This window comes from Ursus arctos, unplaced genomic scaffold (genome assembly GCF_023065955.2).
Source record: "Ursus arctos isolate Adak ecotype North America unplaced genomic scaffold, UrsArc2.0 scaffold_19, whole genome shotgun sequence".
In the NCBI taxonomy this organism is placed as follows: Eukaryota; Metazoa; Chordata; class Mammalia; order Carnivora; family Ursidae; genus Ursus; species Ursus arctos.
The window spans coordinates 3727242-3753836 of NW_026622863.1; the positions used below are offsets into that span (position 1 = coordinate 3727242).

Consider the following 26595-nt stretch of genomic DNA (forward strand, 5'->3'; position numbering starts at 1 on the left):
TGGGATGGGCGAGAATCCAGCCCCTTCCAGAACGCCCCCCAGCCAGGGAGGTGTGGGGACCCCCGAGGGTCCCCATTCCCCATCCTAAGTACGGTGCTTGGTTACTAGGGTCACCCCCACAGCAACAGTCCCGAGAGAAAGGTCCTGTCATCATCCTCACGTTCCAGAGGAGGAGACTGGCCCAGGATGACCCAGAGTGCACCAGCTGGGGCTGAACTGGGTTATCTCAGGCTCCTCCTGGAGCTCAGCCATGAAGTCTGAGGGGTCAGCCCCGGCAACGCACCCACAAGGGTGCTCAGTGTCGCGCCAGCACTCAGCACATCCCTGTATGCCCCCGCGGTCCTCACCAGCCGGCCCATGCTTTAGTCGAGAGCTCGGACCCCACGCCCCTCGGGCTACACATGGCCAGCTCAGCCCGGCCGCTGTGGCCGGTGGGGTGGGGCAGATAACGGCTCCCCAAAGGTGGGCATGTGCCAAACCCTAGAGCCTGTGAGTGTGTCACGTCGCCTGGTGAAAGGGACTCTGCAGACGTGATTAAGCTAAGGGCTGCGAGACAGAGAGGTGACTCTGGAGGGCTCAGGGGGCCGATGCAATCACAAGGGCCTTCGTAAGACGGAGGCAGGGCTGCGTGGTCTCCGACGTGGGTACAGAAGTGAGAGGCCGGAGTGATGTGGCGAGGAGCCACAAGCCTAGGGAGACTTGGAGGCTGGCAAAGCGAGGAAACGCATTCTCCCCTGGAGTCTCCGGGAGGAGCCAGCCCAGCCGCAGCCCCTGACCTCCCGACTGTAAGGTCATAAAACTGTGCTGCTCCAAGCCGCTGAGCTCACCGATTTCTCACAGCAGCAGGAAAGGAGTACAGTGGGCAGAAAGCTGTTCCCAGACTCCCAGCTCCCGTATACAGCAGCTACTCAATAAATACTCTCCTCTCCCTGTTTGCCCCAGGGAACTCACAGCCCCTCCTCAGAGTCATCCAAGTTCAAGTGAGAGAAAGAACCAATCATTTTCAGGTGACCTTCAAGAGTCCTTGACCCCTATAGGTCAAACCTCTAGAAAAGTGGGCAACAGGGGTCCCTAGAATTTGGAATTTAGAATAGTTTGGAGCAGCACCCTGGGAGGGATGAAAAGTTCTGGATTGGAGTAAGAACCTGCCTGGAACATCAGCCCCCAGCCCAGGAAGCCTGAGGAGACATATGACCCCTATGCGTGCGCTTAAGAATCCCATTTTCTCCTTACCATCCCCCGCCGGGTTCCCCAGCCCTAGACTGAAAAACTCGTATTTGCTGTACAGATGTCTACAGGGTACCTATTATGTCCACTGTGCCAGGTTCAGGAGAGAGACAGGACAGTAAGATACAGTCCCTGCCTTCATGAAGAGGGCAAGTGTGCTGAGCACAGGCTGCCCCAGGGCCTTTGCACTTGCTCTTCCCGTGGCCCGGAACCTCCTGCCCAATACTCCCTCCTCAACAAGGCCTTCTGTGACCACCCTGCCTGAAGTCACAGCTCTCACCCCTCTGTGTCCCCCTACCCTATTTCTCTTCACAGCACCTAACACCGCCTGGGATCACACGTTTTGCCTAACACAGTCTTTGGCACAGAGTAGTAGGTGCTCAATAAATATTTATGAACAAATGCACACACGTGAATGACAGAGTTGACGTGCACAGAGGCAGTCCTGGTGAGAACACAAGCAAAGGTCTGCTGGGAGAGGTGCCCAATTTTCAAATGGTTTCTGCTCTAAATTAGGTCATAGGTGCAACTTGGTGCGGGGCGCAGCAGGGCGGGGGTGAGCGGAGGCTGGGCAGGAGGGAGACAGGTGGCCACGGGGGCAGGCAGCCTTGCAGGGGCGTGTGTGCCCAGCTCCAGCTCCCTGAGCCCCCACCCGAGCCCCAGTACAGCTGGTTCTGCTGCTTAGCTCACCTCTTCGTTTCCACCTGAAACCTGATCACAAACTTCCTCGGAAAGAAATGGGGGCTCAGGCATGCAGACCCTCTGGACAGCGGCTCTGCGGGGAGAGAAGGGCTCTGATCTCTGGGCCATCACGGACTGCATTTCAGTCAATGCTCAGTTTATCGCTTTATTAAACCGTGCACGTTAAATTCTCTTAGTTCATGAAACCGAAATCAGTCAGAGAGACACCCGGAGTCACACACCAACCAAGAGACCAGCTGAGAGCGAGCGGACCCTGGGTCAGCCGGAAAACAGAGAGAAGGGTCTTCAGGCCCGCGGGGTCAGTCCCCGCTAAGTGTCAGAGAGTCTCCTGGGGCGGCACGGACCCACAAGCAAAGGGCCTCTCAAGGCCACCTGGCTTTCTAACCTCCTGCCCCGACTTGCAGGCTCCGCGCTCCCCAGCATTACCTGAGTTCCCTAGAAGATAAACACGTGGCTTGCTGCAGAGAAAACAGGCTTCGGATTCCAGCTCGGCTGCAGCCATGCACGGGAAGGGAGAGAGGGGAGAGCGTGGGGAGGGCCTCGGGCGGCCAGACAGTGCCTTTCCAGCAGAGCTGGTGAGAGGGGGTGCGCGGGGCTGGAGAAGCCAAGGCTGGATCGGCCCCCGCGCCCTCGGAGCAGCTGCCACTTGGCAGCTGGGGCAGGCGTCCTCCGAGTGCCTCTGTCAAAGCACTCAGCACCAGCGCCCGCTCCAAGTGAGGCCTGCCAAGCACTTCTTGGGGCCGGAGCCAAGGAAGCAAGCGGAGGCCCTGCCTTTCTGGCCCTAGAGGCCCAAGGCCGGGAGCCCATTTGCCCAACAAAAGAGACAAAAGCCTTTGTGGGGCCAAGCCTTCAGGTGGCCACCAGTGTGCTCTCTCTGTGGGGCCAGGGACGGCACCCAGCACCCGTGCTCCTGAGAGCCAGGCCCCGCGCTAAGCCCCGTGTGGGGAGCCACTCTGGGATCCTCACAGTGACTGTGCAGGAACCGGGCTGTGGGAGGCTGTCTGCCTCATACCAAAGGCAGGGAAGAGCCGAGGCAGGACTGGCACTTTGGGAGCAGGAGTTCGGAAACATGAAGTAGCCCCAGGATCGGCACCTATACAGTCCACCTCCGGGCGAGTCATATTGCCTTTTTCCCCTGGACCCCCGACTCCAGGAACTCAGCCCGGGGCGTGAGGGGCTCCGCTCCAAGGAACCTGCCCGATTCTCCACTGCCTTCCTTTGTTTGTGTCCTCGGCTGGACTCTTGAAGGGCACCTTGCCCAGGAGAGCTGGGTGAGCCGCAGCACCTGTGTGAAAAGCTACCCTGTGTCCGGGGAAACAGAGGTGTGCATGCCTTCTCCTGCTCTTTGCACAGACAAGGCTGAGCAGGATGGCCCTGGGAAATGTGCTGTGTCAGGTGGTTTCTCAGGAGCAGACAGGAAACAAGGATGTGTGTACAGGTGCCTTCTAAGGCAGAACACCCGGGGAGGCTGGGGAGAGGACAGGAGCAGGGAGCGAAGGCGGCAAGAGCCAATTCCAGGTAAGGCCCCAGCCCTGCAGGAGACCCGGAGGGTAAGCTGCATCCTTTGCTGGAAGCCAAGGGACTGGGCTTCACATTCCCACACCTGCCAGGGCTTGAGAACTCCCAGCCCTTCGCCTAAAGCACAAAGGGCCCAGGGGAGGGTGTCCAGGTGGAGCACCACAGGCTCGGACCCAAGTTCTCGGAGCTCACGGAGCACCGGATGAACTGCCTGCCGGAACAGGCGGCTGGGGCAGAGATGGCCAGCTAATCCTCTGCAGTGGCCGGCCCCTCCTACACCGGACTGCCCACGCCCCACCCCCTGCATCTGGGCGGGACGGGAACTGGTTCAGGCCAATGGAAGGGACATGGGTCACCTCGAGGCCAAGGTGGGTGAGTATCCAGTGGCTCTCCTGTGTTCTCTTCCTGTGTCTGCTGGTGGTGGCATTAGGGCACTCCAGAAGCCAAGACATGGCAGAGCCACAGACTGAGGGGACACTGGGACCCTGTGTCACCCAACAGGAACCACGATGGGCTCAAGATTATCTGTCCCAGCACCTGTCGGGACTTGCCCTGACTAACAATTGATTTTAGAAGTGACTTCGGGGTCGGCAAACCAAGGACCCTGAAAGATGTCCCTGTCTTACTTCCTGGAAGCTCTGAATCTGCCCACGCCATCCCTCCCACGGCAAAGGGGAAGGAAGGGTGCTGTTCGCTGACCTATGGCGTCGTGGGCTCTGCAGACGGAGCACGGGCCGCGGGCTGGGGAACACGAGCAGGCTCCCGAAGTCGGGAAAGCCCAGGACACAGATCCACCCCTGGCGCGGCCGGAGGGAATGCAGCCCTGCCCACCCCTCTGCGTTTAGCCCAGCGAGACCACGATGGGCTCCCGGCCCCCAGAACTGTAAGACAGTAAACGTGGGTTGTTTTAAGCCACCCAGTCGGTGGTCATCTGTTACCGCAGCAGCAGGAACCACAGAGGACAGACCTCTTCCAAGCTAAGCCACTGCCATGGGGGTGGACAAGAGCAGGTGAAGGGGGGCATCTTCTGGGCTGGCCCAGGCTAGCGGGTGGGGGATGCGCGGCCTCCTCCAGCCATGCCAGCCCTGTCCCTCGCTCTGCTGCCCCATGAACTGTGGTCCCCCAAAGCCCGGAGTAATGAGAGTGGAGGCTTTCTGGGTGGGAGGAGAGCAGCAGCTCTGGGTACAGAAGGAACCTACAGACCACCCCCAACAGGGGTGGCCGGCCCCAGCCCCCCAACATGGCAGGTGAGAAAGGGAGGAGCCCCAGGAACAAGCTCTAACTGCAGAGACAATTCTGGCCTGGTCTCCTGTGACCCCACTGCAACCCCTTTAGGGGGTCTGTTACTACCACTTCCTCTCTTTTTTAAAGATTTTATATATTTATTTGAGAGAGAGAGAGAGAAAGGGAGAGAGACAGAGACAGGGAGAGCACAAGCAGGGGGAGGGGCAGAGTCAGAGACAGACTCCCCGCTGAGCAGGGAGCCCAACACAGGACTGGATTCCAGGACCCTGGGATCATGGTCTGAGCCATAGGCAGACGCTTAACCGACTGAAGCACCCAGGCGCCCCTCCATTATCTCTCTTAGTAAAGACATTATTTGCTACTTCCACAGCTCAGAAAGGACATCTAGGGCCTTTGGACACAACTACGGGGCTACCACTTAGCTGTGCAATATGGCAGCCCTGATGATCACACAAGAAGCACATTCACAGAGACCACAAGGTGAATGGCACACCCAGGAGTTGTGCAGTCTGCAACGTACACAACCTTGCACAGCAACCCTGAGTACCTCCTAGATGCTCATCCCACTGACACCATGCTACAGGAAGATTTCATTTTTACCACACCTCCTTGCCACTGGAACAGCTAAGCTTTGGGAAGATTCTGAACCTTGCAAAGTCTCCATGTCTGCAAAGTGCATTGCTGACTTGGAAACTTGGACCTGGGTCTTGGACACCAAGCCACACCCTTGTTTATCACCAGATGGTGCTGCTTCTCTCCCAAGGAGGCTGCGGCTGCACAAAGGTAATTGTTCAGGAATGCCTGTTCCCGTCCACTTGTGATGAGCTGGGAGTATCCTTTCGCTGGGTTTTACACCACATGTGAGTGTGCCGCATGAGAAACGGATCTCGCTTTGACTCAAGGCTTAACAATGTCGGACGGAGCTGAGCCTGGGGTCTTGTAACCCTACGAGAGGAGGCTGTCCAATGGCCAGGTTTGGGTGGTGCCCTTCTCCCACCCGCCGGAGACTTCTGGTCAATCCAAGGCGTGTGGCTTGCCTGAGCCCCCACTTCCCCTGCAGCCCCAGAACAGTACTCCCTACAATCAGCATGTGCCCACATCCTAGGTGGGTGCTCTGAACCATGCAACATCGGCCTCTGGGAGAGAACAAAGCAGGGGGGCCACCCGTGTCCCCAGGGGCACCCAGCCCAGCCACCTGGTCCGGCACAAGGGCTCCTGCTGTGACAGCTTCCTCCTCCTGGTAAACGCTGCTGTCTCTACTTACAGGATGTGTTCAGGGAACTGAGGGTCAGAAATGGACTGTGTTGGGTAGCTACCCTGCAAGGAAACAGATGCCCACGGCCCCCTGGGCCTTCTGGGAGAGGCCCCTGCCCCATTGAGCACTGGGGCGGGAGCCACCATTGCAGGGGGCGGGGAGAGGCGGTGGAGAGACAGGGGTTCAGAGCTCTGGAGCGAGGAAGTGACAGGACGGTGTGTGTGTGTGGCACTGTGTGCGTACGGATACGGGTCCTGTGTGTGCCTGTGGTGTGTGTTCAGAGGTACGTGTAAAAGTGCCCCAGGGCCTGTGTGTGCACCTTTGCGTGCAGTGCATTGGCTGGGTCTGCGTCTGCGCCCGTGTGTCCCGGCTCCTATATCCATGTGTCTGGGTGTGCTCGCCCCCCGTGCCTGCCCGCCATCCAGCTGGCAGTGCACAGCTGGCCCCGGAGGCTGCGTCCGCCCGCCCGATGAGAGGTGGCAGGTGTGTAATAAACCATTAGTCACTGTCATGTTTCTGAGCAGCCATCGGCGGCCTCCCGGGGAGGAGCCTGACTACAGGACGGCGCTCCTGGCAGGTCTCCGGCTGTGAAGCTGCCCACCCCCCTCCACGCAGGGCTGCAGCCTGACGGGAGCAGCTGGCAGACGTGGGCCTTGGGCCCCTGCCCTGCCCCTGGGCAGCCCCGGGGCTGGGGGGCTGGGCCTCGTGTGTGCCAGTGGGGGGCGGGGAGGCGAGGATCCCCTGGGGTTGGGTTTTGCAGGATACTACGGAGAGCTGAGGCGTGGGTGGTATGGAGGAGGTGGGGCAGGACAGCATCCTTGAGGATGCTCCGTGCTGCCTGGAAGAGGTGTGGCCAGGTGCCTGGGAATCAAGTCACAGCCGTGCTGACACCAGCCAGCACTTGAGAGCACTCAGGGCCAGCCCCATACTGAACCGCCTTCCATTCCCACGCCTGCTCGGTAAGCCAGGCCCTCTTGCTAGCTTACGTTCCCATTTCTCAGATGAGGAGGAAGAGGCATGGAGTGGAAGAAGACACCTGTCCGGGGCTCCGGGTGTCCTGGGGGCTGGGGGGAATGGCTCCCCAAATAGCATCCGTCCCCCCCGACCTGCATGCCCATCTGCCTGGGTCTGGGAATCCCTCCAAGGACTGCACGGCCCGGAGGCCCCTGGTCAGCAGGATGTGTCCTCGCCGAGAGCACTTCGCAGAGAGAAAGAGGTGGGTACTGGGGTTGTTCTGGAGACGGATGCCCCCTAGGAGCTGCCTGAACCCCACCACCCACTCCCCACATCGGCCTGCCTGGCTCCTCCCGGGGCGTGTCCTCTAATAAGCAGTGCTTTCAACGGGAGCTTGCACCAGGGGCTGGCAGGGGTCTCGGGACTTGGTCCCCTCAGGGCAGTGACAGGTGAGACACATACAGGGACCCCCTCTGAGGGGGCTTGCAGACAAAAATATGGCCTAAGGGGCTGCTCTAGGACCCTCCCCAGATAAGAACTCAGGTGCCCACGCACACCAACATCCAGCCAAATGGCCTGCCTGGGATCCACTCACTGCCCCCGGCTTGGGTCCCGGAGGCCCTGCAGTGAAGGCTGCAGGATTCCACGCTCCCAGGCTGGTCACCCAGGGAGGGACACACTCTGTCGTGGACCGGGTCTCCAGGGCTGGCGTGGTGGCAGCAAAATGCATGCGCTGGGCTTTGGAGGGCACGTCTCCCCTCAGACACATGCCCTGGTTCCCTCTGGCCCAGCTGAGGCTAGCCCCCGAGAGAGCCGCGTGCCAGGCCCCGGCGCATTCACGATGCAGAAGCCCAGGAATGGTCCCCGCGGCACGGGCGGAGAGGGGGCGGGAGCGCACGGCATTGCGCAGGACGTCGGAACAGCACAGGGCGGTGACCACACAGAATGACCCGGGATGCCAGGGAGGGCAGCCGGCCGAGACGTGGCTCAGACCCCCAGGAAAAGTAGATAATCACGGTCTGAGCAAACACAGCGTGTTGGAGAGAGCCGCGTGCAAGCGGGCGGTTCCGGGGGTTGGGGGCACATGGGAGCAGCCAGGCAGAGGGCCCGTCTCAGCGCTCGGCCCGGCAGTGGGGTATTGGCCGGTAGTGGGTTCTGGTGACCCGTTACATTCGTTGTAAAATGCACGAGTGAATACAATGCAATTACAGGTAACAAATACAACACAGACAGGCCGTATGTGAATCAGGGATGAGAGGCCTTCGGGAAGCAGGGATCCTGATGAAACCACAAGCTGATTTAATCCCTGATGAGCGTGAAAAAAAGATCCAAACTCAAGGAAGGGAGACGCGGCCTCCAGGCCCTCCCCGAGAATGTCGTGACCGTTGGGTGGAGGTCTGCACCCAAACTCAGTGCTGAGAGCCACCCTCCCTGCTGGGGATGGCACGAGCCACGCCAGCACCCAGAGACAGGAACGCGCCAGTGTCTACCTGTGCCGGCGAGGTCTGCTCCGGCCCCGGCCACGCCGCTCTGCTGACACCGGGTGGGCCCCGGGTCCTGGGCCGTCCTGGGGCCTCTGGGCGTGTTCTCTGCTGGGGCACCTGGCCGGGGCTCAGGCTCCCTGGGGGGGCCGTGGGCAGCTGTCGATGCCTCGAGAGATGCAGACGTGACCTGGAAGGACAGGAGGGGACAGGGTGAGTCTTGGCCGGACTTGCCCAGAGGTGCCCAACGGGTGGGCCCCCAAGCTGCTGGGCGCCACTCCTCTCCCGTCATGGCCTGGCTTTGCCTGACTTGGCTGAGCTGACTTGGGCAGTGCAAGGCTGGTCCCCAGCAAAACCAGGGTGCATGTCTTCCTTGCCCGGTGACCACTTCCCGAGGACACCAGGTTGGCCACTGGGCAGTGGGGTTCCAACAGACGGTCCCGTCACTCCCCGAGCCCCTCAGCTCTGCACGGAACATGGCATAACTACCTGCCTGTTAAGTCTAACTATGATGATTGAATTGGCCAATCTTCAGTTCACTCTGCCTGGTGGTCACCCCATTCCCCGCAACCGCAGCCCCTTGTTCCGTATTTCTTTTATTGTGATAAGATATACCTAACGTACAGTTTACCATCTTGACCCTTTGTAAGCGCACTACCTGGTGGCATTAAGTACATTCACGATGTGCAACTATCACCTCAACCCATTTCCAGAACTTTCTTATCCAAACAGAAACTCCATACCAGACCCTCTGACATCCACCATTCTACTTCCCGTCTCTATGACTTGGACTATCTTGGTTGCCCACATCCTCTTCCCACATCTGGGGAAACTGAGGCTCAGACAGGAGCAGGATGAGCCTGAGGTCACAGAGCCGCTCAACTCCCGGGCTGACTCCCTCCCAGTCAATAAGGGCTTCCGGTCCTGGGCTGGCACCTCCGGCCTCAGAGGCCCTGCCCTGTCGGCGAGGGAGGTGGGGAGCCAGGCCCTGCACGGGTTCCAGGGCTTCAAAGCCTACAGCTATCTGGGGGCCAGTCCCGGCGCCTGGCGACCCCCCACTTCCCCACTACGAGCTCCAGGGCTGTCGGAAAGCAGCTTCATGTTGATCCAGTTGTTTTAGGGATTAGTGCCATAAAACCAAAGTGCCCTAAGAGAGATGGATGGCCCAGAATTCCCTGGGTGAGCAGGGGCTCCACCAGCCCTCCCTGTGAGAGGCGGATACGTTTACCGTTTGTTTCCGGGAATGCTTTAATTTATGGGATCCATATGGTGACACTGCCCAGACCACAGCCCCCACAAATCCCACAGGCGTGCTGGCGGCTTAGGCTGGAGCCAGGAGGAGGAGGCACCTCAGCCCGACACACTTTTTTCACTCGCTCGCTCGCTCAGGGGCCGGGGGCCCGTCAGCATGGCAGGGACCCCAGAGCCCCATACATATCCTGTCTTGTCGGGCTTTAGCTGCTCTTGCAATCTTATCCTAATTATCCTGGGAAACTCTGCCAGGCGGAGGCTGCCGTGTCCACCATTAGTCATAGGACGGCTTGTCCAGCCAGCCCGGGAACTATCTACAGGGTGGTACCTGGTCAAACCAGGCAGCCTTCCTGCAAACCTCCTAGGGTGGGCTGTAGGGGGGAGTGGAGCAGAGCAGTGGAGGGAGAGGCTGGCTCTGACCCCTGCCCACAGGCTGGTGCAAGGGAGAGAGGGGAGAGCACCCCCTCCTGCTTCTCCTCCTGGCAACAGCCATGTACACACCAGGACACAGAGGCACGAGGAGATAAAGTAGCCTGTCTCAGCTCCTACCCATAATTGGAGGTGTCGGGATTTGAACCCAAGCAGTTGGGACCAGACTCGGCTGTCACAGAGCAAGTGGGGGACATAGCTTTTAAGTAGAGAAGAGCAGAGAGCAAAAGAGAATTTGGGCAAGAGAGGTGCAGATGACAAGCGCTGCAGGACTTAGAACCACCCGGGGTTGGAGAAATCTGGGCAGTCTTCTTAGAGCAGGTGGAATTTGAACCAGGCCTTCAAGGGAGCAGGTTTTGAAAGTGAGGGAGGATGGGGAGGGAGGAGAGATTTGAACCCTCATCCCTGAGGGGCCAGAAGAGTAAACTATGAACAACGTCCTGGGTAGGTCAGGATGTAAGGGGAACGGCACGGTCTCAGTGCCACCGGTGTCACATGGAGGGGACAGAGCTCCATCTTCCCAGATCTGATTTTTCAAGAGGAGGCTGGGAATCCACTGTCATTTATTTATTTTTTTAAAGATTCTTATTTATTTGGGAGGGGGAAGTGAGCATGCAGTGGGGAGGGGTAGAGAGACAGGGAGAGAGAGAATCTCAAGCAGACTTCTCACTGAGCGTGGAGCCTAACCCGGGGCTTGATCTCATGACCCTTAGATCATGACCAGAGCCGAAACCAAGAGTTGGACGCTTAACCGATGGAGCCACTCAGGCACCCTGTACTCTCATGATTATAAAATACTGGCATCTAGTCCAAAACATGTTAAAACACTGTGTGAACCCTACTCATCTGCTGCTGGTAGGATTGTAAAATGGGGCAGCCACTTTGGACATCGACTGGCAGCACCTCAGAAAGTCAAACATAGTGTTACCGTGTGACCCAGCAATTCCACTCCTGGGTGGATAGCCAAGAGAACCGAAAACCCATGTCCACAGAAACACTTGAACGTGCGTGTTCATAGCAGCCCTCAGTTCCACAGGAAAATGAATCTGTGAGCAGAATTCACATGAACTTGGAGGTAGGTCCTTCCCCGGTTGAGCCCCCAGATGAGTGTGCAGCCGGCCGGCGCCTTGACTAGCAGCCCGTGAGGCCCTGAGTGGAGGACCCAGCTGCGTTGTGTGAAGATAAACAGGTCGCTACAAGCTGCTAAATTCGTCACTGTTACGCAGTACTGGATAGCTAACACAGTGCCCAGCCCTGATATAAATGTTCCTTGGCACACTGCTGCGTGCCAGAAACATGACGGAGACTGGATGCCAGTCCCTCCTCCGTGCTAGCTCTTCCACCGCTGTGACTATCCCTGGGAGTGAAAGGATTTCACCCCCTTTCCTCTGGTCCTCGTCTGCAGCTGCCCATGACCTGGGGGGGGGGGGTCAGCCAGTATTAATGATGGGCGAGGCTGCCTGAGGACACGTGAATACGGATCATCTCACGCCAGGCTCGTCTTAAGCGGATGCAAAGGTTCTCAGTCAGACCATCAAAGGGAGGTAAAGAGTCGCCTTTCCTCTCGCTTCAAAGCCAAATGTATGACAATTCCTGGCTAAGAGAAAGCAGGCCCTGAGCAGACATATTCATCGTGCCCTCTCTACCACAGTCGAGAGTTCCAAGCTCTCCACTTAAGGTACTCGGAGGACCAGGCCTGGGACATACATTGTTCCCTGTCCTGAGGACCCTGGCAATCGGCAGCATCTCAGAGTAGTCCACGGGGCCCCCGCAGATCGAGTGGGGTAAAGACTATTGTTCCCTTTATTTTCCTGGACTGGGGCCACTATGATTAAAGCGGTAGGCGGTTAGTGGGGCAAGGCAAAAGGGGGCAAATTCCCAGGGTTCTTTCAAATAAAAGGGAATTTGCAGCCTACCACTGACTATCCTAATGGGACCTTGTATTGTTACACTTTCTCCAGGGAACTGAGTGATTTCTGGAGAAAGCCGACTCCAGGCAAATTCCGGTGCTGGGGAGGAGGCGGATGCCATGTCCCTGCTCCAACAGGAAAACCATGCCATGGCGTTGTCAGCACCCAGTTTTGTCTTATCAATCTTACAGGTTCATGAGACCCCCAAGTCTGGAAACCCCTGCTCGATTGTTTTTAAAAACAGTCTTATTGCAATATAATTCACATCACTATCCAATTCCCCCATTTAAAGCGTACAATTCAATGGCTTCTAATATACCCATGGAGTCATTTCAGAATCCATTTCAGAACATTTCCATCTTCCCAAAGGAAGCCCGACCTGCTAGCAGCCACTCCGCATCCCTCCCCGGCCCTGGCAGCCACGACCTCCTTCCTGTCTCTAGAGATGTGCCTTTAAATGCGGTACCTACGGCGTGTGGGCCTTTGTGTCTGCCTTCTTTCCCCCAGCACGTTTCCAGGCTCATCTATGTCGCAGTGTGCAAAGCATGTGTTTTTGAAAACCAGGGACGTTCGCATGGGAGGGCCCGCAGCAGCCCAGGGGCTGGATTTCTTCCCCCGCAGCCTCTGTGGAAGAGCCGGTGTCCGCCTCCCTCCCGGTACCCAGCCAGACCCGAGCTGTCAGCCGCCCTGCCGTGGGTGGGCACATGCCTGGTCCCGGCCACTCTCCCCGGCTGGGACATCTTAGCATAGTGACCTCACCGGGCTTCTTTTCCTCTTTCATAAAAAGGGGTGGGATGACAATGAGTGTCTACTGCCCAAAGGGACAGGGGAGAGAATTAGACGCTAAATGTACCTGGCACATAGTAGCTGCTCAAGAAACAGCAGCTGGTCTCGTGAGCAGCAGTATAAGCATGAGGAGCAAGAGCCAAAGGGTGCAGCGACCCGGGGACCCCACAAGGCCTGGAGGGGTGCGTGCTGAGGAAGGCTTCACTGCACTGGCCTCCATGGGGGGGGGGGGCTCACCTGGCCTCTGGGGGGTTTCGGCGGCAGCCAGCAGAGCCACCTTCCAGGTCCTCTCCCCTGCTGCTGGCCTAGAGCCCTGAGTCAATCAAGGGGTCCCTGCAGGAACTGTGGCAGGGTCTGGGGCATGGGTCCCCCCACTTTCCCTCATCACCCTGAATCTTATTTTAGTTCCAAGTCAGCTCAGGATGCACTCCAGGAAGCCAGCTGTGCCAGCCTTGAATAAAGCACACGTGGGACTGAGTCCTAAGCTGCTGCTTACCGCTGCCATAAGTAAGGGTGAGAGGTAATCATGACTCTCTGAGCTCAGTCTATGCTTCTGAGAAATGGGCTAGTAATGCCTACCCTAGATTTACTGAGCACCTGCTATGTGTCAGGTGCCCACCAAGCTCCTGACATCGGTAGCCCATTAAATCCTTCCAACAACCCAACCTTAACTCCCACCTTGCAGAGCAGAACACGGAGGCACAGAGAAGTCAAGTCAATTGCCCAAGGTCACCCAGCAGTCACAATCACGGTGGAGAATCAGGCCAGTGCTGTGTCCTCTGTCCAGCACCTAGACCCCACAGAACCTGGCACACAGCGCTGTTCACTGAGCACCAGCAGGCCTGATTCCCATGCTCACTACCGCAGCAGACACAGAGCAATGCCGACTGCAGTCTCCAGCACGCGAGTCTGTGCTGCCGGTAAACGGCAGTGGGTTTGCTGATGGGCTGTGACTGATTTATTTCAAGAACAAGGCTGGGAGGATGAGACAGGGCGTGGAGCTGCCAGAGAAGAGGAGGAGATGCCAGCATCCCAATGGCACAAAAGAACACAGCTCCACCTTCCCTTTGTCCCCAAGGAAAAATCGGGCACAGGCCAGAAGCCAAGTTTGGGGAGAAAAGTCACCTCCCTCCCGAACAGTGATGGCCGGATGCATGGATTGGCCGGGAGGCTGGGTGGGCACAGCCAAGGGGCACCTTCTGAACCGACCGGAGACCTGTCTGCCAACTGCTGGGGGACGCGGAGGTCACAGGACTGCCGGGGAGAGAAATAAGGGGACATGGCCCAGCCCTGCCATGGGGGCGCCCCTTCCCCCTTCCCAGGCCCACCAGAGCCCCCGCTGGAGCCCACCCACAAAGACACTGTGCTCCACACTCTCTGGTGGGACTCCCTGCTTTGCTCCGCAAAGCTGGTGCATCAGGGGACAAAAAACAGTACTTTATGCCCCTTAATTCCCTGTAATAGCTCCATGAGGGCAAGTAGAGAGCTCCCAACACTGCAGTAAAGGGGATGGTAAGGCTCTGGGTCGGGGGAGACGGGGCCGCCGCACGCAGAGTCCCCGATGCGCAGACAACTACAGGGTTATTGAATGTGCGGAGCAGACCGGGCGTAATCAGAAACTTATTAGATGTGGAATACACACAGCACCCAGTAAGTGAGTAATCAGGGACTAATTAAGCTCACGCGACTCGGCAGAGCGCGCTGGAGAGGCTGGTGGCTGCCGCATCTGTGACAGCAATTAGGGGCACTCGGCTGCGGCACCGGGGGGGGGTGTGTGTGTCTCGATCCAACTCTTCCCCACCTGAGTCCTCGCAGGTGCTCCCACGTCTCAGGGGCTGGAGGGAAGGGGAGGAGGCGCCGTAAGGACAACAGAAGACCAAGAGGACTCGGAAAAATGAAATCAAGGTTTTGTCCCCGGCTTCACGTCTGGCCAGGTGACAAGTTGCTGCGACCACGTAAGGGGACAGAGAGGGTCCTAACTCTCCGCCTGGACAAGCTGTGGGGCGCACAGAGCCACCGCCTGGAGCTCAGCCACCAGGCCCGGGGCTGGGAGCAGCCTGTTGTATGGATGGGGAGCTGAGGCTAAGTGGACAGGACGGAGACGGAGATCACCCAGCTGGGCTCCCCTGCGGCAGCCACACGGCACCTCCCCGTGCGTGTCCTGGAGGGAGGGCGGTACAGGTGCTTCCCAGAAGCGCAGCCGACCCCAGTGGAGCGAATGGCCTCATGTGGCCCATGAGCCAGCTGGTGGGTGCCGCTCCCAGCCTCCAGGCTGGGTGCTCTTGGACACGCTTGGTAACATCTCAGGGGCTCAGCTTCCTCATCTGGAAAGGGGGCTGCTGAGACTCACACGCACAGCCTGCGCAGTCACGAGGATCCCCTCGGCCTAGCACCGGCCTGACACACAGGAAGTCCGCTAATGCGTTTGGTAAGCAGGACAGAGCCAGAGATGAGGGATCCCAACCCCACCTGCCACAAAGAGAAGGTCTCATGGGAGAATGAGAAAGTCCCACATCAAGACCAGGGGGCGGCTGGGGTCGACAAAATCTCCTGGTTGGGATGAAGCTGGGTGGATTCCAAGCCAGGAATGCTGTGTCTCTGAAGGGCTGAGTGGAAGGTTCATGGGGCGTGACCCCAAAGCAGGAGGCTTGCTTGCCTATCGGGTATGGCTGCAGCTACAAGTCCATAGCGCCTACGAAGGCCGGGCCTCTTGCTGAGCTTTGCAGGTGTCAGCCCATCAAGTCTCAGACAGCTCTGCACGAGGAGGGCAGGAATGGTGAGGCCCCATTACACAGATGAAAAAATCAAGGCACAGAAACCATAACTTGCTTGCAGTGTTTGGCCACATTGCGTGAGACGGGCAGGTGGAGTGAGAGGTCTCTGAGAGCCTTACTGGAAAGCCTGAGTCTGCTGGTAATAGCACCCAGAACTCAGGAGACACACCTGGGTGGGGCAGGTGTGGTCAGGAACGGTGGGGTCACAGAAAGACTGGTAGGATATCTGGGCAGCAGTCCAGCCGGTGGGAACTTGTCAGAGGCAGACAGGCCCAGCTTCTGTTCTGCTCTTGTGGCTGAAAGGAACATTCTAGAAGGCATGTCCCTGGCTCCTCCCTCAAGACGGGCCTCGGAGGCAACTGACTCCCTCTCCTGGCCTGGGATGGGGCAGAAAGCTGCATAGAGTTTACTGGTTCCAGAGGCAAGAGCACTCCCCCATGGCTTGCAGGCATCAGAACATGAGGGTGCTGTTGGTGAATCCAGCCCAGGCAAGAGCCCTCAGGGACAGGGAGGCCCCTGAGTCCTTGGCATCAACCTGGAGGGCCACCTCCTGGAGGCCGGAATGCGGAGCTAGCCTGTCTCTGACCGGCTGCACCCTGACACCCCAGCTCTCCTGGGGTCCTCCTCTCCCACCCTTGTTGAAGCCTGATATGCCTGCTTATTTCCTCCCACTTCCCAGGGAGAGTCTCCCATCAGTCACTGGACACAGAGCCCTGTCCACTCTATTCCCAACTATGCCTCAGTCTGAGTGATCTTTGCAAAACACCACTCATCCTGCTTGCATAAAACCCTTTACCAAAGTTCTGACCCTGCACATGGCATCCAAGAGCCATGTGATTTGGCCCAACCTAGTTTTTCACACATCTGTCACACCTCACATCCATCCACCCCATCTGCCTATCCAACAAATCATGCATCCACCCACGTGTCTATCTGTCCATCCATCCATCCATCCATCCATCCATCCATCCATCCATCTCTCCGTCCATCCACCCACCCACACATCCATCCATCCATCCATCCATCCATCCATCCATCCATCCATCTGGCTGGCCAACTGTTTATCAATCCATCTGTCCGTCTATCCATCCAGCACCTGTCCAACAAACATTTATTATGTACCTCCTTCCTGCACTATGCCTGGAATACAGCAGCAAATAAAACAGTTAAAAATTCCTGCCTTTAAGGAGCTAACATTCTGGTTGGGGAGACATATTCACGTCAGTTGGTAGGCAGTGCCAGGAAGACAAATAGAAGAGAATAGGGAGGAGGATGGGTGAGTAGAGTTAGAGTTTTCTATAGGCTGGCCCCATTGACAGGAGACATTTATGCAAAGACTTGAAGGAAACAAGGGAGCTAGCCATGGAGATAGATATGTGGGGGAAGGGTGTTGCAGGTAGAGGGAATGGTAAATACGACAGCCCTGAGGTGGGAGCACGTTTGCAACCCTTTTCTGAAAACGCCAGATAATGAGTATTTTCGGCTTTAAGGACCATAGCATCTATTGAACCTACTTCACTTTGGCATCATCGCCCTAAAGCAGCCTTGGACAATGTGAAAAAAATGTGTGGCTGTTTCAATAAAACTTTATTTATGGATACTGAAATTTGAATTTCATATAATTTTCACATCATGAAATATTTTTCTTCCTTTTTTTTTTTTTTGCAGCTTTAAAAAAGTAAAATGCATTTTTGGTTCATGAGTTGTACATAAGCAGGCTGCCTGATGGAAATGGCCCACGGGCCAGAGTTTGCTGATCTCTGTTCTAGAAGCCGTAAGGAGGCCTGTGGGGCTGGAGGCGGTGGGGAAGAGGGTATATCATTTGCTGCTCCTTCTAAAAGGTGGGGGGGAAAGGGTCTGTGGGAGGAGGGGAGCCGAGCCCTGAGGCAGAGCAGAGGTAAGGTGGGGAGAGATGGGATGGTGGGGCTGCAGGGGGCACACACTGGCTGTCTGGGTTAACGCATCCTCAGGACGCACCTCGCCCATGCGTGCACCTGCACCACTGAGCCCATTACCCTCCGTTCTCTCCTCCAGGTGTCCTGCAGGGGCTCAGTGCAGCTGCAGAAACCATCTTGCTTGCTTCTAATTCCAGCTCCACTGCCTAAGAGCTGTGTGCCTTCAGGCAAGTGACTCTCCTTTTCTGGGCCTTGGTTTCCCCATCTGTAAATGGTGAGGGCTCCCCAGGTCAGAACCCTCAGTTCAGGGTTCTAGGTGGAAGCAATCTGGGGGTCTGCTCAGGAGCCACTGTCTGTGCCCAGGAAGCCCCCTCCCACCCTGCAATGCCCCGTGCCTCTCTCCTGCTTGAAATGTCACCCCCCCAGATCCTCTGTCTCCTCCTTGGCCAAGGATGTGCCCCCTTCTGTGGTCTCTGCCCCCAGCTCCCCTCCCCAGGCAGAGCTGGACCTGCTGCCAGCCCACCTCCATTAGTGTCCTCGTCCTACCACCTTGGTGCGGGGCTTCCACATCTGCCCCAGACTGTTGCCCTCCCCCCGACAGCACTCTGAACCCCAGGCCCTGGCACGAGGTCCCCAACACAGCAGCTGGAGGAGACATCTGAGTTATGGAAGGAGCCATGCGGAGGCCTAAGGCCAGGGTTCCAGGCACAGGGAACATCCCTGAGGCAGGGATGCAAAGGCCCTGGGGCAGGAACGTGCCTCGTGTGTTTGAGGAACAAACAGCAAGGGGGCCCATGTGGCTGGAGAGGATCAAGGGAAGCAGTGGGGTCACGTTTCAGAGGGCCTCGTGGGTCCCTGTAGGCTCTGGCTCTCGCGTAGAATGAGCCAAGAGAGCGATCCGGATTTAGTTTCTAAGTTTCTCTGTTGAGACGCTTACAGATTCACATGCGGTCATAAGCAGTAATACCGAGCTCCGGCACCCCCTTCCTCACTTTCCCCGGGGGGTAACGTCTTACAGAGCTGTGGCACCACACGGCCGGTTGGACACCGCCGCGGACCAGCTGCCTATAACCCGCGTGCGGACCTCCCCAGTCTGGCCGCATGTGTGCAGGTGTTCACTTTGTGCTACGTGGTGTCTCGGCTGGCTCCCGTCTCCACTTTCCACTCTGCCACAGTGCAGACACGGGTAGTGGTGCCACGACATCCCCTGTGACGGTCTTCCATAAGCACACCCACCCACCCCTCCTGCCCCAGACACCAGACCCCGGCCTCCACCCACCTGTTCTCCACTCCCGGGGCCCTGTCACCACCAGCATGTGTGTAAACGCAGCGGCATGATTCCCTGGAGCCCCCCCACGTGGCTGGGCACAAGGGTGGGTCCTTCCTTTTTACTGGGCTGACTCAGGTGGAAGGAGGCCGGTTCCCACGGGTTCAGCTGCTCCCTTTGTCCCCACACCAGGCTCACAGCCCAACACAGCCCCATCCCTGCTCCCTCCTGCTGTGTTCAGAGTGTGTGCCTGGCTTCATTGCTACTCCCCTCCGGCTGGCAAACACCCCTCCGTCCATGAATGATGTCTCCATGCCCCCAATTACCAGGCCTGCTGCTCCCCACGCACCTGCCCCTGGCATTCCCTCCTTTCTTGCCCCGAGCCAGGGCAGTCAGCTGGTTCAATAGCCGTAACCCTATGCTATGCTCCCTGTTCTGATGTGGATCAGAGATGTTTAGCATCCTGCCAAATGCCGCACAGCCAGAAGATGGGCAGACACCCACCCCGGAGTGCCTAAATTACCACAAAGACAGATGTGGAGGAGAGGGTGAGGTGGGGGTGTGTGTGCCCTGGGCTCCGTGGGGGCTCAGCTCCGCCTTGCACCACCCCCAAAGGGGCCCTGCCTGCAGCAGGTGAACATGACATAATTACTATGGAAGGAACCGGGCCGTCTCACCCAGGGCAGTCAGTTTATCAAGCGCTGACAGTGCATTAGCTAAGTGATCACTAGACTATTAATTTTTTCCCCAGCCCTTGCCAGGGGTATTACAGTGAAAGATGGCAGCTTAACCGCAGGGAAATTCTTCAGGGTGACAAAAATAAAAATAGCTCTAATTGAAGTTGATAGAAATTATACCCTTTAAAAACACACGTCGGGGTGCACTGGCTATAATGTAAATTAATGCTGGGGCAGGGTTTCTGTCACAGGATCGTGAAACATGGTGACAGCCACCGCAAACAGCCTCACGGGACGTCACATCTGCTTGGTGGCCGCTTGGCCGGGCCCCACCCCCGGTGTCGGGAAGGTGGCAGGACAGGCTGGAGGCTGGTGCCCACGGGTCCCCCCGGCAGAGGGACAGAGGCAGCTGGGGGCACGGCCCTGCGGCTTCCCCTGCCGGAGCACGCCCGGCGTCCTGGGTGCCCCACGGGACCCAGAGAGAGACCCGCGGACGGGGAGGCCCAGCTGTCGGCGGGAGGCCCTGCTTGCTAAGGCCGGTTGCCAGCCCGGTTCCCACACGCTAGTGACGGAGGTCCCAGGAAACGTGGGAGAGGCTGTGCGGCTCAGTACACAGGGGCCGACCGCCTCTCCGGAGCCGAAAAGGTTCCAATGGAGCATATGAGAGAATTATAAACGTAACGGCAATAAAATAATAATAAACACAGGGATAGCATCTGCTCGGTGCTCCGCACCGTTTTTAAGTACTTTCCACATATTTTAATTCACTTAATTCTTGCAACAGCCCGTGAGGTAGACACTGTCATTATCACGCTCGTTTTCCAGACGAGGAAACGAGTCTGGAGGCCCAGAGAGGCTGCAGAAGCTGCTGGGAGGGACCGTGGGGCTCCGTGCCCCACACGGGGTGAACCCCCCCCCCCACCAGCAGGTGCAGAACACACGGTCCGCTCAAGGCTGAGTCCGATCACGGGTCGCAGGGCGGACAGCGGCATCCAGAGCTGGGCCTGCGCACTTACACTGAGTTTTAAGTAACTTGCACAATTCATTTCCATTTTGGTTTCACCTTCACCTGTCGAGACTGGAAAGTTCCCCTAAGCTTCCTAAAGCCCCCAGCCAAGCTGAGTTGGCTGGGGGCAGGGGGAGGGTCGAAGAACAAGACACACCCAGTCATTCACCTTAGACTCTTTCTCAGCCCCTGGCCTGTGCCAGGCATGGCTCCAGGCACTGGGGGCGGTCAGCGGTGAGCCAGACGGGAAGGTTCCGGAAAGACAGACAGTAGCACAGCTGCTCACTTGGGGTCCACAGGCAAACAAGAAAGTCATCGAAAATGAATCTCCAAACAGTCTCGTGATGTAAAGACAAATTCGAGAATCTAAGACTCTGACCGGCAAAGGACTTTTAAGTGTACTCTTAAAAGAAAGAATAAAGGGAAAGATTAAAAGGAACCTCTCATTCTGTCTCTCTCCCTCTCTCTCTCCACACACAGGTGCACACACCCAGGTCCAGGGCAAGAGGAAGGAAGGGGCACTTAGAAGGCAGAGATTTGGGGGCTTTTCTCTGCTGTCTTCCCTGGAAAGACCAGATGGAAGCAAGTGGCGGGAGTCGTGGCTGAGGTGGGAGGGGGCAAAAAGGAGGGAAATACAGATGGGGCCTCGAGGGGGGGAGCAGGGGGGAGGCACGCCCCGCAGGACAGGTCAGCTCGGCCCTACACCTGTTAAGAGAAGCCACGCGAGAAGTGGGCAGCCCCCCAGGGCCAGGCAAAGACACACGAGCCCCCTCATCAGGACGGAAGACACACCCACGATGGAAAGGATAGGTTTGCTAGGTTGGCTCTGACGCCCAGGTAAGACTCCGGAACAAATCGTCAGGGGGGTCATCGATGGCTGTCACATAAAAGACCATGAGCATTAGCACGTGACATGGGCCCAGGCTCCGGGAGGGGAAATGACGCCAGAGCCAGCTAAGTCCCTGTGGTGCACGGATGGCGTTCCGGTAGAGGTGAGAGGGCGCAAGGGGGCCTCCTATATGGGGGACTTGCTCTGCTTGTGACAGGCCCCGGGGCCACCTGGGGTCCCAGACATGCAGCTGTGACCTCACGCGAACACCTGCCCGGCTGCTAAAACCAGCGACGCTCACAGGATGAGCGGCCGTGGGCCCCAGCCCTCACGTGCCAGGCCGTGCTCTGCACAATGACCCCATCCGGTTCTCAAGCAATAGCAGCCTCTCTCCAAACTCCTTCACCATGGGCTGTGTGGCCGCAGGGAAGTGACTTAACCTCTCTGCGTGCCCGTGTCCTCACCTGTAAAATGGTCATAATGACAACAGCCACCTCACAGAAAAAAACAAACATGCTTAGAACACCGTCCTGCCTCAAGACTATGCAATAAAGCCTAGACGATCTTACGTCTCCTTACAGCAACCCCTTGACAATTATTCAGTGTCATCTGACGAACGTGTCAAGTGCTGTCCAAATGCTTCAGGAATCTTAACCTGCTTGATCCTAACCCGCCCATGAGGTAGCTTCTGCCATTACACACCCATTTTGTGGACGAGGGGACTGAGGCCCAGAGGGGGTGAGTCAGCTGCCCCAGATCACACAGCCTGCTCTGCACCCAGATGTCGTCACGCTGTCATCCTCAGTCTGAACAGTTAACCTCCACACGGAACTGTCCCCCAGAACAGCCCGGAACGTGCGGAGGGCCCTCAGGTACCGGCATCCCACGAAGGAGGTGGAGCAACTCAATACCGACACCTGCTGTGAAGGAAAGAGAGCCGCAGAGGGAGGGGAGTCTGGAGGCTTGGGGGGCCTCAGCCGCTGGGAAGGAGGGCAGAGTGAGAATCCAGTGGGAGGGGGAGATAAGGCCAGTGGGCGCTCTCCCAGCCTGATGACCACTGACCAGTGACTGGGATAGGGGGCTCGAGGCAAGAGCCTGGAAGCAGGAGGCTGCAGGAGCAGGAAGGGGCCCTCGATACTATGTCCATTTTCCAGATCTCCATTCTGATGCTGGGTTTCTTTTGACCACGTTGAAGAAGGAAAACCCCCACGGGCAGCTGAAGAGGTGTGGGGGTACGGCTGGGTGACAGGGACAGTGCAGGAGGCCGGGCGGGGTGAGGAGCTGGCTCTGCGCGTTCTCCATCCGGCGGCAAAGAGGAATGGGAGCCTAGGACGCTTCCAGCGCCCCCAAATCTCAGAGGGAAGAACCCAAATGGTCACCTGCCCCATGTTTCTCAAACTCTGCAATGTGTCCCACGTGAGAACAATTTTTATTTATTTACTTATTTTAAAAGATTTTATTTATTTGACACAGAGAGAGAGAGATTGAGAGCACGTGCACGAGTAGGGGAGAGGGACAGAGAGAGAAGCAGGCTGCCCGCTGAGCACAGAGCCTGATGCGGGGCTTGATCCCAGGACCCTGGGATCATGACCTGAGCCGAAGGCAGCTGCCTCACCGACTGAGGCACCCAGGTTTTAAAAAAGAAACGGGATAGAATAAAAACACTGGCGTGCACCACAGGGAGTAAAGATATCATCCCTTGAAACGGTTTCAAGCACTGGGTGTATGTCAGCAGCGCCTCAGACCTGGGCCCTGGATGAGCGCTGCCCCCCAGTTCCGCCCCTCCCCAGGTGTCCCTGAGGGCGAGGAGGCGGTGAGGCCCCAGTGCCAGGACCCCAGGTCTCCGTGCGCGCACACCCAACTCCATGCCCAGAGCTGTGCAGGCGTCCCTCCTGTCTGTCCTCTGAGGGGGCTGCCGTGCCCAAGAACCCCCCCCCCCAACTGCTGGAATCCCAGCCCAGAGTACATTCAGGGCTCCTGCGAGCCCCGAGGTGAGCAGAAGGCTAACGTCCGCACCTGTTCCCAGGCTGTGGTGTCCTTTCTTTGGGCCTCAGGGTCCCTGGCTCTGACGCAGGCGTGGTGCCTCCTCCTGTGCCTCTCCTGTCTTTCTGGCTTCGGGTGTTAGGATTCCTGGTGCGGCTGCTGTTGGAGCAGAGCACGGGATGGCCAGGCTCTGCGCCTGAGCGGGGGAGCCCGTGCACGGGAGATGCTGCCGGAAGTGGGGCTGGCCTAATGCACGTGTGTTTTAAATTTCCGCTTGGATTATTTAGGATACCTGGTGTCGCTGACTGAGGTGAAGGGGAACTAAAGCCCCCAAAGCCTTCCCTGGGCACTGAGGTTCACCGAGACGGGGTGCCCTGAGGATGGACGTGCTGCAACAGAAATAAGGAGGACTCCAGGTGGCCACGGAGGGGGGAGCGGAGGGGGAGCTTTGGAGCAGGGCAGAGCCGGTTTCCAGCTGGTGGGTGTGCAGGCTCAGAGGGGTGCCTTATCCAGTGCCACGGAGCCACGCCATGGACTGGTGGTGGCACCGGCTGGACGTCCTGAATGAGTGAGAGGACCAGCGGGGACCGTGTGTCCTTGCCGCTCTGTTTGTGTCATGGTGGCATCTCATGCCAACCCCCAGAGCAAAGGGCTCATGGCCCCAATTTACAGATCAGGAAGCTGAGACTCAAAGGGAAGGCGGCCCACTGGGGTTCCCCAGCCCAGGGTTGGAGGAGAGGAGCCAGACACCAACCTGGGGCTATAGCTCCCTGTCCCTGGTGACACCACCCACACCCCCGAGAAACTAGAAGCCCCCGCCTCTTCAGGAGCCCGGTCAGTACAGCACAGCCTTCACTTCCTAAAGCTCAGAGGCCCCTGGTGGACATATGCTCAGCCAGGCTGAGAGCCTGCCAAGGTGCCAACTCACTGGCTCCTTGCTAATTACTCATTTTTGCTAGATCAAAGGCCTCATTGATTAAAAAGCGGATTGAACTTGCCTGGTTGCCTCCCTGGAAAACAGCGCTAAGACAGCAGGCCCTCCGCCTCTTGGCCCTGCCCTCCTCCCGCCCAGCTTCGTAGCGGGCCTGTGGCGGTGAAAGGCTGGGCCAGCAGGCCAGCACTGGGTCAGCTCAGGGGACAGCCTCACCCGCACCCCGCGTCTGGACAGTGGTGGGGGGCTGGCTGGGCTCGAGGGAGGGTAGGGTCCCTGAGTGAGGCCCGCTGCCCCTGTACCTCGGAGCCCACCCTCTGGTCGGGATCCCAGGATGAGCTTTGTGCCTCCAGGGATGAGCTGGACCCTGAGGGGAACAGACAGGAGCAAGGGATTCCAAGGAAGGGAAGCTGAGAAGGGGAGAGCTCATCGGGCGTGAAGGCGCCAGCCCAGGCCTGGGAGGACGGTGATGGGGGATGAAGGCAGAACAGACCCTTCACTGGGAGCCACGGGCCATGCGGCCATCATACTAGCCACCCCCACACAGCCCCGCCCCCATCAAGGCCCTGTCCTCAAGTGTGGAGGGCTGTGACTCCCATTCTTCAGATGGTGAAATCAAGGCCTGCCCTGCTGGCAAACAGCCGCCCCAGCCACAGAATTCACGCGGCTGACCCACTGCTAGGTTCCCGTAGGGCCACTTAGCCTGTGGGCAGTGGGGAGCCAAGGGAGGGTGAGGAGCGGAGTGCCATCGTTGCGTCTGTGGTTGAGGGGAGACCCAGAGGTTAAGGGAACAGCTGGGTCAGTGACAGGCAAGGCCCAGTGAAAGCCAGGAGGGCCGGGGATGGGGGCGAAGAAGAGCGAGCTGGATCCTGGGCAAGTCAGAGGCCCAGGACCCACAGCCTGGAGGGGAGAAGATGGTGCTGGACCCAAAGCTGAGCGCCCTCAGGTGATGGGCACAAGCGGGGGGGGGGGGGAGGCCACGTCTGGTGACATTTTGGTTGTCACTGCTGGGGGTGCTCCTGGCATCAATAAGTGGGGGGCTGGCATGCTGCTCAATGTCCTGCGAAGTACAGATGGCACCCCCCCAAAGAAGGATCTGACCCCAGATGCCAATAGTGCCTAGGCTGAGAGACAGGGGACAAAGAGACCCTCACCCCAGAGAGGAAGGGAGCAGGTGTGGGCAGGTAGGGGTGTGGTAAGGAGGAGCCTGGGGCCCCCCTGCGCTCAAGGGAAGTGGTACCCACAGGACACCCATGAACAGATGTGCAGAAGGCAGCTGGAGGTGTGGCCCCACAGGGGAGAGGAGCCCCTTTCTGGGCACTCAGGCACAGCCGTCTCGAAATGCCTGACCCCCCTCTAGCCCACCAGCCTGGGAGCACGGCACGCGTCCTGTGATCCAAACGCTCTCTGTGCCACGGGGACAGTGTGCTGCACGGATGGGACGGCAGTCTGTGAGCGGGTGACTTTCAGCAAGGAGACGGTTCTAGATTGTCTGTGCAGCCCTGGCTTGTTCAGCTGGAAGCCCCGAGAGCAGAGGTGAGGCTTCCGGAAAGGAAGTCCCGCGTGTGCACGGCGGCTCCAGCCCGCGCCCAAGAGATCCGGCCCCGCCATCACTAGCCAACCCTGGGCAGGGCACCTTCACACCCCTCTCCCTCTGGTTCCACTTCTCTGGTGGGAACTGATGGGTGCAGGGTTCCTAGAAGGGCCCACGCTGCTGGGACGTAATGGGGGGGGGCCAAAGACCAGGAACTGGTCACGAGATGTCATGGTCACTAGCAGCCACCAGAGGTGGCCGGTCGCCTCTGAGAGCAAGTCCAGCCGAGGAGCAGGCTGAAACCTGTAGGGAGAGACGAAGGGGGAGCGTGCTAGAAATGCAGACTCCCAGGTCCCCAGGCGCTGTGTCAGAACCTGAACTTTAGTGAGGCCCCTGGGGGCTCAGAGGCTCACCCCAGGCTGACGGGCCTGAGACCACCCTGCGAGGCCCTGGTGGCTGGGGCTGGATGTGGGGGTGGGAGGGAAGCTTCTGAGGCTGGGAGCCCCAGCACGGGGTCTAGCCTCTGGGATCCTCAGTGACCAGCAGTCAAGAATGGCCTCTTGAAGGAGACACAGAGTTTCTGAGAGAGACACTTACAGGAGGCAGAATCAGGGCTTTCCATGTAAGGAAAACAACGAAACACACTGTGGGAACAAATGCTCCTTCCCCTCCCTGCTGAGGAGGACTCGTGTTTACCAGTCAGGACACACCAGAGCCCTGGTCTCAGTGCTGCCAGCTTGGAGAAGCAGAAGGGTGGGGAGGGCAGGGGAGAGGAGGGGAACACAGGGGAGGAGATGGCAGGGGAGGGCAGGAGAGGAGAGGGCAGGGGAAGAGAGGGCAGGGAAGGGCAGGAGAGGGCAGGGGAGGGCAGGGCAGGGGAGGGTAGGAGAGGAGAGGGCAGGGAAGGGCAGGAGAGGGCAGGGGAGGGCAGGGCAGGGGAG

General features: G+C 58.3%; 1 protein-coding gene across 3 annotated transcripts in view; it reads right to left on the reverse strand.

Moving 5' to 3' along the window:
• GSE1 (Gse1 coiled-coil protein) overlaps positions 1 to 26595 on the reverse strand; it is a 407885-nt gene that overhangs the window by 247929 nt on the left and 133361 nt on the right. For all 3 annotated transcript variants that reach the window (XM_044382349.3, XM_044382350.3, XM_044382348.3), the window contains exon 2: positions 8392 to 8572. In XM_044382349.3, coding sequence (XP_044238284.3) covers positions 8392 to 8572 — 181 coding nt within the window. The remainder of the gene's footprint in view (positions 1 to 8391; positions 8573 to 26595) is intronic.